At 44.9% G+C, this 13974-nt stretch overlaps 1 protein-coding gene across 8 annotated transcripts in view; it reads right to left on the bottom strand.

Moving 5' to 3' along the window:
• The window catches only part of PTPRM (protein tyrosine phosphatase receptor type M), a 787430-nt gene that overhangs the window by 24137 nt on the left and 749319 nt on the right, over window positions 1–13974 (bottom strand). For 5 of the 8 annotated variants that reach the window (XM_059139376.1, XM_059139383.1, XM_059139379.1 and 2 more), the window contains 4 exons: window positions 7114–7230; window positions 6377–6427; window positions 2232–2386; window positions 1835–1970 (listed from right to left, as the gene is read on the bottom strand). In XM_059139376.1, coding sequence (XP_058995359.1) covers window positions 1835–1970; window positions 2232–2386; window positions 6377–6427; window positions 7114–7230 — 459 coding nt within the window. The remainder of the gene's footprint in view (window positions 1–1834; window positions 1971–2231; window positions 2387–6376; window positions 6428–7113; window positions 7231–13974) is intronic. The other 3 variants (XM_059139377.1, XM_059139380.1, XM_059139382.1) reach the window with 1 other exon arrangement.

The raw sequence follows: 13974 nt of genomic DNA, 5'->3' as shown, positions 1-13974 counted from the left end.
CGCTGAAGCCCACGTGGGATGGCTGGCATGTACCCTAACTGGTTACGCGTGCAGCGCGAGCTGGCAGGTATCCTAACTGGTTACACGCAGAGCGCAACAGGAGGAAGGGACACCCGGGCTCAGCGCAGAAGCATGAAACAGACTGATGAAAGCCACGCGGATGCTGACAAATCCCAGGGCAAGCTCTGTCATGCTACAGTAGCTGTGGCTTATACCTCTGTCATTCTGCGCCCACGAGTTTGGGACTCAGGTGAGGAGAGGAGCAGAATCTCCTGTCTCTCCTGCAAAGAGGTATTTGCTAACCAAATCAACAGTGCAAAGAACGTCCAGGGAAACTTGACATCACTATGAAAATAAATAGTTCCAAGCACTTAAAACTACTTCTTTTGAAGCATCAATGTGACAGTTACCACAGTCCTTATGGGTCCAGGGAAGAGCTCTTGCCTGTGGGTGCTAGTCCACGGCTTACAAAAACAAAAGGGCCCTCTCCTGAACTGGCGCAGACTTTTACAATTAATCAATAAAGTTTTACCATATTTATTATTGATCTTTAATTATATGGGATGCAAAAGGAGTCTAATTACTTTTTACTTTAATTTATATAAATTATGAGGACTCTTAATTCTCAAAAGGAGTCTAGTCCTTAGAAACAGAGCAAGCAGGAAAGGGGATGTGGCAACATTTGATCGGTTGTAAAATACATTAAAAAATACATTACTATCATTATCATCTTTAAAGCAAAGAATCCCTACTCTAAAGAAAAGATGATGGAAGTGTTTAGAGTTCCTGCTATTTTTATTTAAGTTATTTGAAAATGGAATTTGGTTTTTATAAACTTGAAACCAGTGGCTTTTGTAAACTTTAATGCAAAATCTAAATGGGAAAGATTCTTTAGTCTGCAATCTGCTTTCTTTTTTTTAAAAAAAAGATTTTATTTATTTATTTGAGAGAGCGCACATGTGTGGGAGCATGAGTGGGGGGGACGGGCAGAGGGAGAGGGAGAAGCAGAGTCCCCACTGAGCAGAGAACCTGACCCCAGGGGGGCTTGATCCCAGGACCCTGAGGTCATAACCTGAGCTGAAAGTAGCTGCTTAATGGATTAAGCCACACAGGCATCCCTTCATTCTGTTTTATGAATCATTTTTCCTAGGTGGTGGATATAATGCCTACTTAAAACAAGCAAATATTAAGTAAAAATATGAATTTTGGGGGGGCAGGATGTAATTTTATTTTTTTCTCAAACACTTAAATTCCTGAAACACTTTGAATTCTGATCTATAGAAGTACTAGTCAGTACGGGCTATTTCTACAAAATGAGCAAATTCCCATGATGCCAAGCCACTGGGCAGAATTTGTAGGGACAGTAGGAAAAGAACCAAGTGTACAAGATTACAAGTGTACAAGAACCAAGATTAGCCTTAAGCCACTTGGCAAACACCTCGCTATTCTTAGGAGTCGTCTTGCTCTGGTAAGTTACTAGCTAGTTTAAACTTAAAAAAAGAAAAGAAAAGAAAAGAAAATAGCACCAAATCCCTGAAAGCTTAACATAGAGACTCTACAGGGGCCCTTGGTACAAAAGCATGGGTAAATTTAGGTTCCTGGCTGCAGATTCTGTGACCTGGGAGACTCCTGGCCTTTTTTTGTTTATGAAAGGAGAAGAGAAAGAAGTGGGGGAGGGAGGAAGAAGGAGAGAGAGATTGCCACGTTTATCACTTTTTCTTCTGGGGAGTTTTGAAGAGAGAATTGTCAGTGTTTCTTCCCCATGTGGCTCTGGGAGGTGGGGCGTGGGGGGCGCGGGGGACCAAGCCCGAGGCTGGGCGGGGAGCAGGACTACCTCTGTCTGCACCATGTTCACCCTCCGAGACCGCAGCTCCCGCACGCAGTTGTAGATGTCAACCACGCCTTCCCTTTCCGCCATGTCCAACATGATATCAATCACGATGAAACAGCCGGTCCTCCCTGCGCCGGCACTGGGTGAAAAGAGGGCTCTGTCAGCTGAGGAAAAAGGACCCCTGTGCTTCTGCTTCTTTTACATCCTTGCTATGGTGAGAGTCCGATCCCATAACATGAACCATTCTGAAGCGTGTCGTTCAGTGCCATTCAGCACCTTCACAATGTGGTGCAACCATCACCTCTATTGCGTTCCAAAATACTGTCATCGCTCCAAAAGAGCCCCGTACCCTCCGTGTCCTACAGAGCTCCCTTTGAGAGGCTCTGGGTGCTCCACTTACCTGCAGTGCACCACCAGCGGGCCTGCGTTGGGCGGGCTCTTGGATTTGACCTGCCGGACGAACCCCAGCAGCCCTGTGGCATGATAGGGGACCCCGTGATCCGGCCAACCAGTGAAGTGAAACTGTCTGATCTCCCGGATTTCATGAACACCTCTCTGCCATCGATCGGTGAGCAGGGCAAGGAAGAGAACAAAGCAAAATAAATGATGAGCAACTATGAGAAGGTCAAGTACACTGAAACAGTCAGTAAGCCTAAGGCTAGGAAGCTTGGCTTTGCTGGGAGAAGGTTGTTCTTAGATTTAACATACACTTGGGAAGCCTTATTCCAGGTGGGAAGCTGGTAATGGGGGTGCAAGGTGGGGGGAACGTTTGAGGGAAAATGCTAATTTACAGGTGCAACTGTAGCAAACGAGTGCATCTCCGATTCCTCGAAATTCCTTCCTACAATGTAGGCTCTAACAGTTTGTATGTCACTTAGAGCCTGTGGTGTGAAGTGCAAGTCCACAGAGATAGAGAGGCACAGAAGAGGGACCTGAAGGAATTCAAGGGTATTTGTAGGTTCGAGACCAGCCTCTGAAATGCAGGAGGAACCTGGTTGAGCTCTTCTGTATTCTGGTACCTTCTCACACCAGGCACTCGAGCAGAGCACACGCTGTGCGTGCACAGAGAATGTCCCTGGAAGAATGAATGAGGACCGCTTTCCAACTAGAGAGGCCAGAGAAGGAATTTTCATTTGTGCCTCAAGTTTGTTGGGCTTCTCTTTCTAATATGGATAAACATTAACTCCATTCAGCCAATCACCAACCACCGGAGTGAAGGCAATGCTGCAAACATGACTCTAGATGCTGCGGACACAGAGCTATGAGATAGTGTTTCCTGTCTTCAAGTTGCCAAAATGGTGGGCTTGTGGCAAAGAGTCAGGGCAGCAAATGTCTACCATGGAAATCAAGAGTGATTTCCCTGGAATTCTGTTAGATCAGCAAGTTGAAGAGGAAGGGCTGCCTCCCTCCTGAACTGAATGGAAGACAGAAGGAAAAATACTTGAAGGGCTTTTTTTTTTTTTTTTTTTTAAATTTACTTTCGTTTTGAAAAGAATAAAGTTGATTTATATCCACCAGTTTTTTTCTGTGAACCTATGTATTAAGTCTGTGTTGTAAAACAGAAATCTGTTTTAGAGAAAACATTACTTCCAAAATCAAGGAGGGATTTGTAAACCTGGGATCAAATTTGGCTTTTTTCTTTCTCTTATTTAGTGACCGCTTACTGAATACCATCTCTGTGTTGGGTCCTGAGTCTGGTTTTATTCTATCTTAATATTAAATACCCACGAACCCTGTCACATTCGCTATTGGCCATTGTTCACATATACTTAGTTAAGCAAAGAAGAAATGCAGATTTTTTTAAAAGAAATTCAGAATATTTAATGTGTTGAGAAAGACTAAAAGATGCAATAATTAGTCGTGTGTGTGTGTGTGTTTTAAAGATTTTATTTATTTATTTGACCAAGAGAGAGAGGCAAGCTGAAGGAGGGTTGGCAGGAGAAGCAGGCTCCCCACTGAGTAGAGAGCCTGATGCAGGAGCTTGATCCCAGAACCCTGGGATCATGACCTGAGCCAAAGGCAGACACTTAACCATCTGAGCCACCCAGGCGCCCTGCAAATAATTACAGATTTTAAGATAAGACTTGTGTGCTATCAAGGTGTTACTATGTCTTAGTTTAATAACCCATAAATTCTGAAGCTTAATTTCTTTTTGAAAATCATGCTAATCTTTAATGCAGTTTAAGTATTAAGGAATTAAGCCATCAGGGATTCAGAAATGGTAATCCACACTGTTGTCTACTAACTATGCTCTGTGACTCCAGAGAAATTTTACTCAGTGGTTAGGAGTCCACATCTCTTATTACTTAAACCATGGTAACACTTTGGCCAGGCCCAAAGTCTCCACCAGAAGACAAATGGTTGAGCCTGTATCACCCTCCAACCCCCTAGAGAGCTCCCTTGACCTTTACCTATGACTGGGGCAGGGGTGGTTCCATGAAGCGGGAAAGCCTGTCATAAATATTTATTTATTCCCAAGAGGACCAAAGGGCATTTGTTTATTTTTTGAGATCTTCACTTCCTAGCTGTGCTAGATTTTATCTCCAGCATCCTCCAAATCCGGAACTCCAGCCATCAGGAGATGGCCCCCCACTGATCTCTCTTAAGACTCATTTTCTGAGCAAGGTAAATGTCAGTTTCTGGCATGCAGAAAACATGTTCCTAAAATAAGCCTGCACCCTCTAAAATATTCACTATTGACAAGATTAGCAAAGGCAATGGCTTCTGAGCCAACTTTTCTTCCTGCTCATCAATGCGGCAGTTTCTCCTTTTACTGTTCTGTAATATATTTTGGGGAAAAAAAATCATTGATGCGATCACTGATTACAGTCCAAATATCCCAACTTGATATCAATTATATTTTTAATTTCCTTTTCACTAGAGCAGGTATTAGTGCCACATAAGCAGGTGATATTTCCTTCATTTTCCATGGAAATACAATCGGAAGGAAGAAACCAAGGCATGACAGCACTTAGCTCCAACATCCAACATCTGTGGAATGAATCAATCATCAACTACATGTTCTGCCTTTGAAAGGCAGGCCCACATTCCCACTGCCTCTTCTCTGGCACCTCCTGGGAAAAGAGATTTTGGTAGCTATTGTCAGCTTCCTTTCTGCCAGGATAGTCAGGGATCGATTCACGGGGCAGCCTACACCCATGGAGACTTCCCATGGAGCTCTGTCTTCTTCCAGACATGATGGCAACTTTGTTATTTAAAATCTATCTAGCTTTGAGTCAACGTTTGGGGGAGAAAGAAAAGAAGACAGTCCCATGCCAAAGGAGAGCTCAGCAGTTTCAAATTGCAACATGTCTGCGTGTTTCGCAGAGACGAGACCAAATCCATTTTTTACCTTGGGTCCCTTTGGAGGGACATCCTCTCCAAACAGAACCAGAAGGGCAGGCCTCTCAAAGTATATACTTGACTGTTCTGTGTTTTTCCCTTTCTCCTCGAATGAGAAAGTTTAAAACCTACCAGAAGTGATCCACGGAAGTGCTAATGATTTGTGGTCCTTGAAGATTCCAATTGCCCAGTTAGAAAATCACTAACATGTCATTTTGATTTCCCCCAAATCCTTAATAAGCTCCTCATTCTTCCCTTCCCTCCACCGGCTCTTTGCTGGTTGTCTGACGACTAAAATAACTGAGTATTTCAGAAACATTTCTGTGCAGCTGGGAATGTAGGAGAGTACAATAAGAGGTTAAAAAAAAAGCAAAGAAACAAATAAACCCTTCCTTTAGCAACGGAGATGCGTTTTCAGCTTATTAGAGAGCTGACTATTGTTCAAAGAACTCCATGTTTAAGTGATGGCTTTGGATGATTTTTTTTTCCTAAAAAAAAAAAATATTGAGGGTCTTTTATCACTATCTGTTTTAATGCACTTATTCATGAGTGCTCTTGCCAAGAGCTATACAAAAATCCTCCACATGTTTTTCTCCAATCCTGCCTAAGAAGAAAAAAAAAAAAAGACATCAAAGTGTGAGGTTCAGAACTTGAAGAATTGAGTCAACCAGAACTCCACATTCTTTGAAGTCTCCAAGCCTCTTGCCTACTTATTAAAAAAGACAGGCTAACAGAAAAAAAAAATGCTAAATAGTATGAGAAACAGATTAAAATAAACTAAAGTCTTTTCAGCCTTGTGATTCTATGACAAATATGGAATTGAAAACCAGATAGGTAGTTCAAAACATCAGGGTAAATTAGCCAAAAAGCAGTGGCTGCCATCTCCTTGATTTTCCAAAACTCGGCTTGTTAGTCCAAAAGGTGCATTTGGATGCGAGGAAAATGAGAGAGGAAGGCCAAGAGCCAACTGCCCAGCAGTGCACTGCCAGCCCGGGTCCTCCGAGGTGACCTGCTGTTACTGACTGAGTGCAAGCTTTCGCAGAACCCATTTGCCACAAAATTGTTATGTCTGGTGCAGGACTCCGCTATGGGGAATCAGCTCTTGGTGGAAAAGTCTGTGGACCTCCGACACAAAACTGTGTATCCCCTTCATCCAAGGCAAGGTGAGGATGGGAAGGCAGCGTGTTTCTCCCCACGGCCTACCTGTGCCACTTCTCTGGATGGACTGCAGTTTGCTTCACCTCCGGCCCCTCCCTATGTCAGCAGAAAGAGGGGGAATAAGGAAATTCCCTGTTATGCCCTACAGTGCTTCCCAGAGAAGAGGCCCCATCCATGCACATGGGATGAGGCAGAGTCGAGCCACAGCACAGCATTCACGACCCAACACCAGCAGGTACATAGGCTAAAACCAGTATGAGAGTGAGGATGAATGAAAGGACTGGTTCATGCAAGCGCGTCCCGTGTCTACTTCGGTTTCCAGGTAAGTCCCAGCCCCCTGCAAATTCCAACAGGCCTGAAAAGCCTCAAGGGGGAAGAGGGATTCCAGGAGGGGTTAGGACCTGTGTCTCAGCACTGATACGAACTCACCACTGAGAAACCCATACGGACATAGGACATGAAGGACATTTATCAAACTTTGAACAAAGGAAGAGAGATGGGCCGAACAATGTCAACCAGGTTCAACAGAAAAGGGAGAGAGACAGATCGGCCTTTTCTTTTGATTTAGTAGCCACACAGAGATTCCTATGAAATGGGCATGACTCGCTTCAAAGATGGAGCGGAGCTATTATAGAACCGGAGGTAAGATGCAAGGCGGAGGCATCACTAGTTAGAGCCTACCTGCATCCAGGTGCGACCCCACAGAAATTATCCCAGGGAAGTTAATGAGGCTCGTCTCACCAACATTGGACTGTAGCATTTCAAAGTCGTGCGAAACTTACCTTTTCGACAGCGAATGTTCTTATCACGTATTCTGCCAGTAGTTCTGTTTCTATGAGGGTGACTTTAATGTCTTTGTATATCTCTGTGTCATCGGGCCAGTATTTGCAGCATTTGACCTTTGGAAAACAGAAAGGAAATGAAGGGTTTAGGGTGTTTCATTGTTTTGTTTTCTCTTTGGGAGCTCCCCAAATGATGGGTCACAATGAGATTTACAGGAGAAAATTTTTGCACACAAAAGCAAAAGTTAAACTGCACATTTAAGAAGGAGGTTAGGGGCGCCTGGGTGGCTCAGTGGGTTAAAGCCTCTGCCTCCGGCTCAGGTCATGATCCCAGGGTCCTGGAATCGAGCCCCGCATCAAGTTCTCTGCTCACAGGGAGCCTGCTTCCTCCTCTCTCTCTGCCTGCCTCTCTGCCTACTTGTGATCTCTGTCTGTCAAATAAATAAATAAAATCTTAAAAAAAAAAAAAAAGAAAGAAGGAGGTTAATTTTTAGATCACTTGTGTTTCTTTTCTCACCCCAGAAGAAAACAAAATTTGAGTTCTGAGAATAGTAAAGCCTAAGAAAATCGTCTAAAGTTAACAAGCTGTATTTCTACAGCAAATATCCCAGTTAACTCTGACCATTCATTTCCTGTTTATTCAGGGAAGGGCCTGGAAAAATAAACAATAAAAGGTAGTTCACAACATTATAGCTTCTCTGAATTTAAAATCCTCCTAGGTTAGAAGTTGCCTGAACATTTTCGAGGAGGCGTGAGCAGGAAATCAGAGCCGACAGTCCAGATTAGAGATTCTTTTCTGAAGAAGGAAGTCACTATGTGGTTTTCCTGAGTTAAAATTACACATTCACTTTAATCTGAGTAAATTCTATATACAAAACTTGGGAAAATATGAGCAGTCTTTCCATATTACCAGAGCCTCTCATTGAAAGATTTTTCAGGTGAAGAAATCTGTCAGACTTGACCCCTCCTGGAAAATTGCTTTTTTTTTTTTTTTTTTTTTTTTCCGCTCCTATAGCTCTTCCAGACCTTCCCTGAAGGGGGGTAGAGCAGGAGGAGGTCCGGCCAGGCCAAGGTGGTGGTCCCTGGGGCTCTGTCCTCAGCCTCTGCTCTTCAGTCCTGCATTCCTGACAGTTCTATCCACTCCCGTTGCTGTTCCTCTGTAGATGGATGACTTCTGTATCTCTGCTCTGGCCCTGGTTCTCCAAGTGCTGAATTCAATTTCTGCTTTGTTCTGTGGGCATTTCCTGTGGAGATCCTTCCAGTACCCCCAAAGAACACAACTGAAAGAGAATCCTTGATCCCCCATCACCTGGCCTCGTCCGACTCCCTACGTCAATGACACCATGATTTCTGCAGTTACACAGGCACAGAAATTGACGATTCCTTCTCCGAAACCAATTGCCAAGTCTAGGAGTATTTTTCAACGATCTCTCCAATATGTTTTCCAACTTTTTATTCCCTCTGTCACAATCTCAGTTCAGGCTCTGGTATTTCCTGTGTGGGCACTGTCCCCGAACTAACCCAGAAGAACCCTTCCCAAGTGTAATCCCGGTGGCATTCACTTGCCCTGCTTAACAAGCTTCTACTTCCAGCTACTACCTGTGAAATTAAATAGAAATTAAATTTGGCTCAGCATATATTTATTTGGCCACAACTAACACTTTTGCTCTATCTTTTACTACTATCCTTCTTCTCCACATATATTTTATGTTTAAAGACAAGTGGTTTGCCCACATCCAAACTCTACTCATGCCATTCCTTCTGCTTGGACTGTTCTCCTCCCACTTGTACCTCCCCAGCTGAAGATTTTATCCATTCTTCAAAATACATCTCAAAGACCACATCCCTTCAAAGTCTCTCCTCCATAGATGAGCTCTCCCTCCCTCTCTCTCTCTCCTTGATTCTCTGATAACACATGCCTGTTCCGTAAGTAGGACCCGCTTCTTACACCTGTTGGATCCTTCTTCTTACCTGTCCACACACGAAAAGGGTTGTATTGCTTATCTCTGCAACATCTACCAGTGTGTCCTGTACACACTACACATGCAACAGATCCATACAGAATTGATCTCATGGAGAAAATCATAGGGTCGGCATAGGAAGGGCAATCCCAGACTGGGAGCATTTACAAAAAGAAGTATGGGCTGAGATGACCTTTTCCAGAATGCCAAACCCCTTGGTACACTGATGTTTCCAGGGTGGTACGTGGCTGGTCATTATCTTAGCTGCTTCCTCAAGAAATGTTTTGGCAGCTGATTCAGTGCAGTTCTACGGAAGCCTTATTAGCTTTACTCGGCAAGATGTAAGCCAGACACGTTAGGGGCTGGGAACACAATGGAGCATAAGACAAAGATAGTTCCTGTCCTCATTAAATTTTTAGTCTTCTTTGGGAGTCTTTTTTTTTCCTCATGGGAACATTATCTGTGACTTTATAAAGTATAAATATTTATAAGTATTATGGCTTATATATAATATTTCAAAGATTTACATTATGGCTACCTTTGCTGCATTTGAAATACTTCATAATAAGAAGGATAATTTCTCTGGTTCCCTTCCTAGACATAATGTGAGTCTGGACAGATCATGCATATTTGTGATGATGTCTAACTTGATAGTGCCCCTAATTTCACTTATAGAATGCCTAATTACTTTTACAATGCTAATTAACAAAGATGCTTACATGGCACATACTGGAGTCCCTTCTAATTTTGGAGACTTGCCTTTACCTTTTAGTGATTCCAGTTATGCAAGCAGATGCTAGTGGATGGGTACAAAGGGAGTATGTATGTGCATGTCTAAAATTAAGCAGTTTTCAATGGAATGAATATACAATTCAAAAACCTATGTATTTCTCAGAAAATTACAAGAGTACAAAACACATGCTGGCACCTGCATCCTGTTCCATACGGGGCACATCGTATCTAATAAAGATAACTTGTTAGAATGCAATCAATGTAGGACATATAGCACGGTCACTTTCTATTTAAGACTCCTTACCCGCCCCATCCCAAATTTGCAACAAATATGGGTGTGAGGGGCTTTGGTGCCTTGGAGTCAGGGACACCAGAAGCCCCTGCAATGTATCGATGGCTTAGCATTTCTCTTCGGGATGGTTCTTCCTATTCGCTTGGGAGAGCTAGGGTTCCACAGGCGCCGTGACCCTGATGGGCCCTCAGTGGCCGGCTCTGCCCTTCCCCCAGTTCCCCTGTGCGCCCCGCAGCTCCACCAGCCAGATGCAGCCAGGCGCCCCCAGGTGCTGGACGGCAGAAAGTGGTGGAGGCGGGGTCCCTGGTGAGGGGGTGGGGGGGGGCAGCTCAAGGGGGTGTCGCCTAGGGCCTCTAACTGCAGCCACACCCCTGTGGTGCCTGTGCCACACCCTCCAACCTTCAAGAGAAGCACATGAATAAGGAGGAGAGATGCTGGCTCCAGGGGGGAGCCCAGAGCATCACGGGAGCAGAGCAGTGATTAGCAGAAATGAAGCTTCGGGGCTGCTTCCTTCCAGAACGTGTTTACCGGCAGAGCCTTCTTCTATGCAGAGGCACCTGGCTGGGCAGGCCCAGAAGAGGCCGATGAGCCATTTCGAAGCCCGCCCTCTCCATCTCATCTCCCGGAATATCCTAAAATGGCTCGCCACATCTGTTTTTAGCCCACTAAAAACCTTTCTAAATTGGGTTCCTTTTAGTTTCTTTTTAACTGCTTGGACTGGTGTCAAGTTATTATTTTGCTCTAAAAAAAAAAAAAAGTAAGAAGAATGTATACTTTTCTAGAGGCAGACTTTCTGTGCCTGGGGAACCTGGGGCCTGAGTCACCTCCTGGCCTCTAGGGTCTGCATACAGAGATGTTAAGACAGATGGTTTGGGGGCACCTGTTGGAGCCCGGGAACCCAGAACCAGATGCTTCTTTCCTCTGATTGCTGGCCAGGCTTGGCTGCCTTCTGCAGCCTGGTGCTACCCGCACAGCTTCTAGGACAGGCCGTGCCTCCCATGCATCCCAATTATCTACCACAACAGTTTCCACCCCAGAAAGCAAGGCTCTGATCAGAGGTCATCTAATTACCTGGGTGCCCCAGCGGCGGCGCTGGTTCCAGTGGGTTATCGATTGGACCCCAGCCACGGGGTGTGGCTGCCTGTGCCCCCCCGGGGAGAGCTACAGGGGTGCACGAGGAAATCCCTGCCTTCAAGTTGGCGGCGGGGGGGGGGGGGCTTTGTTGGCTTTAAAATTCACAAACATGAAACAGTAGAGAAAACAGTAATTTCAGGATTTTTAGCTGCCTAAAAAAAAAAAAAAATTGTTCGAGTTTGGTCATTTTTAACCAGGCAGTTGATCCCAAGTGCAATGAAGGCAGAAGACCCCTGGGAGTTTTATGCACCTGAGGCTGACAGCGCATTACCATCACCATCAGGGCATCCTGGCATCTCTCAAGCAGGTTCTCAAACTTCAGCAGGCATCAGAATCCCCTGGAGGGCTTGTTAAAACAAGCAGGGCTGCACCCCAGTTTCTGATTCCGTGTGGGGCCCTGGAATTTGCATTTCAGACAAGCTCCCAGGTGATGCCGCTGGCCTGTGGCCCACACTCTGAGTTGTAAGGATTCGCACAACGCAAGCCGACTGCACAGCCTGGCCCTCTCATGCGGGTGACTACAGAGGGATGTGGACCGCTGTAGTAAGTGATAACCTGCAATGGCAGCATTTGCTCCAGTGATGTTTCATTAAAAAAATATGGATATTCCTTCTTTTCTTTTTATGATTAAGTAATGACTGTGTGTGATCTGGACTACAGGTGACCACAGAGTTGTTCAAGGGCAAGAAGTCCACAAAGGGCCTGGAGAGGTGAAGGGGGTTCTCCGGAGAAGGAAGAAGGAAAAGCTTTGACAGGTGTGCATGGTTTCCGAAGGGAAAAGAAAACAAACAGAAACTCCAGTGACCCCTTTACTCTTCTTTCCTGCAAACCACTTTCTGGGGACGGCGAGGACATGGGAGCCATCCGTTCTTCCACTGGAGGGTGTGATGAACTCTCACCAGAATTTAGGAAATGGTGTGCAGAGAAGAGACCCCTCTTCAACAGAGCTGGGAGGAATCCCAGAGACAGCTGGTTGACACTCATTTTCAAGATCATTGCAACTGCTGCACAGAAGGCTTTCGTGTCTGAGTTTCGGCACTTGGAATCACTGTGTTCTTCCAACTGTGGCTGCACATAGAGGCTCAGAGAGGGCAAGCGATTGGCTGGAGATAAAGAGCCGGCGTGGGCCACGGCCGGCCTCAGTCCTAGCCTCTTCATTCCTTCCATTTCTTGCGTCCTAAATTGAAGAAGCGGAAGAAAGGCAGGCCTAGGGAGGGCAAGTGACTTGCTCCAGGTAATGAGCTGGATGAGTGTGAGGGAGAGGCTGCAGACCCAAGCGCAGGTCCCAGGTCCAAGGCTCTCTGGGAGGAGGGAACTCGAGGTGGATTATACATTCTTCAGTTTTGCCAGGTCTGGCTTCGGGATCCGGGCCCAAGTGGGAAGCTTTGCAAATGATTTTAGCCACCCTGCCTTTTTAGGAGCGAGAGAGGGTATGATGGGTACTGGGGGTGAGCGGGAAGAACAAAAGCACACTCTGAAATCATTGCTCATTTTTATCCAGGATCGTGACCTGCTGTGTTTCTCCTGGGGTTTTCTGTATCACCAACTCTAGCAGCTGGCAGGAAGGAGCCTGGGGCAGACCGGGAAGGTCTATTTATGGGGACTGTATATGGGTCCTAAGACTCACTTTGCTAAGAAACTCATAATTAAGAAAGCTTAAGGAACTCAATGTTAGCTCGTTGAACTAGGGGCACCATAGTGTGATCCAATAAACACAATTGTAAATGGGTAGAAAAGAAAAAGTCACTGTTAAGAGTTTTGATTTGTCAAGAGGTTTTTCAGCAAGAGCCATCATCCAAAGAGATAGTGACCACAGTCCTATTAATAGCTGCGTGCAGGGTCAGCCAAGTACAGCTTTGATAGAGATCTGGGATAGCAAGAGCTAGAACACTGCTAGAAGCAGTTACCAAAAAGATCCCCAGCCAAGAGCAGTTGCCAGCCAAGTTTCCAAGGGAGCAGATTTATTATAATCAAAAAAAATTTTTTACAGTGCTCTCACAATAAAATCATTCATTCATTTAAATATCCCCCAAATACAGATTGCTTGGAATCATACCGACAAGCATTTGCTTTTCTCCTGCTATTTTGTGGTGTTGCAGCCAGTGACTTACGCTCTCTGAGCCTCAGTTTACTTCTACATAATATGGGATGACAGCACTGATTTCATAGGGAGTTTGGAAAGATTACCCGACATGATGTACATCAAGGCTTTGTCTAAAGTACCTGACTTTTAAGAGGTTTCCTAGTTCTTAGTTCCAGACCTGCTTCCTTTGGCCCTGGGGCCTCCTTTGAGCAGCATTTTTGAAGATAATTTTGAAACTGGCACTAAATCCTGAACTTCTGGAAGTCTGGATAGTCTGAATTTGGGAAAAGAATTCCATAGCCTGAGTAAATCCCCCTTTCTGTAAAAGGGGGGATTTACTGTAAGCTTTGGTTGAACACCCCCGCTCCCTCAAAGCTCCTGGGTTTCTATCTGGTTTTCCAACCATGCCCATTAATGAATGTTACATATAATTCTTGTAATAACGCACAAGGTCACACCCATATCCACAGCATTTCTTTCATCAACTGCAAAGAAATGGGTGGACTAGTATGGCCCTTGTGGCATTGTGAGGGTCATCTTACAGACCTACTGAAGAATCTGTCTTGTTACTTTCCTCTCTAGTTCATATGGATGAAAAGAGTCCTCCCCAACTCTATCTGAAAGCATCAGCTCTTCCAAGGAACACATATATTCAGATG

The sequence above is a fragment of the Mustela lutreola genome, chromosome 11 (assembly GCF_030435805.1).
Source record: "Mustela lutreola isolate mMusLut2 chromosome 11, mMusLut2.pri, whole genome shotgun sequence".
Lineage (NCBI taxonomy): Eukaryota > Metazoa > Chordata > Mammalia > Carnivora > Mustelidae > Mustela > Mustela lutreola.
The sequence above is the reverse complement of the archived record's forward strand: the minus strand, read 5'-3'. Positions and strand labels throughout refer to the sequence as shown.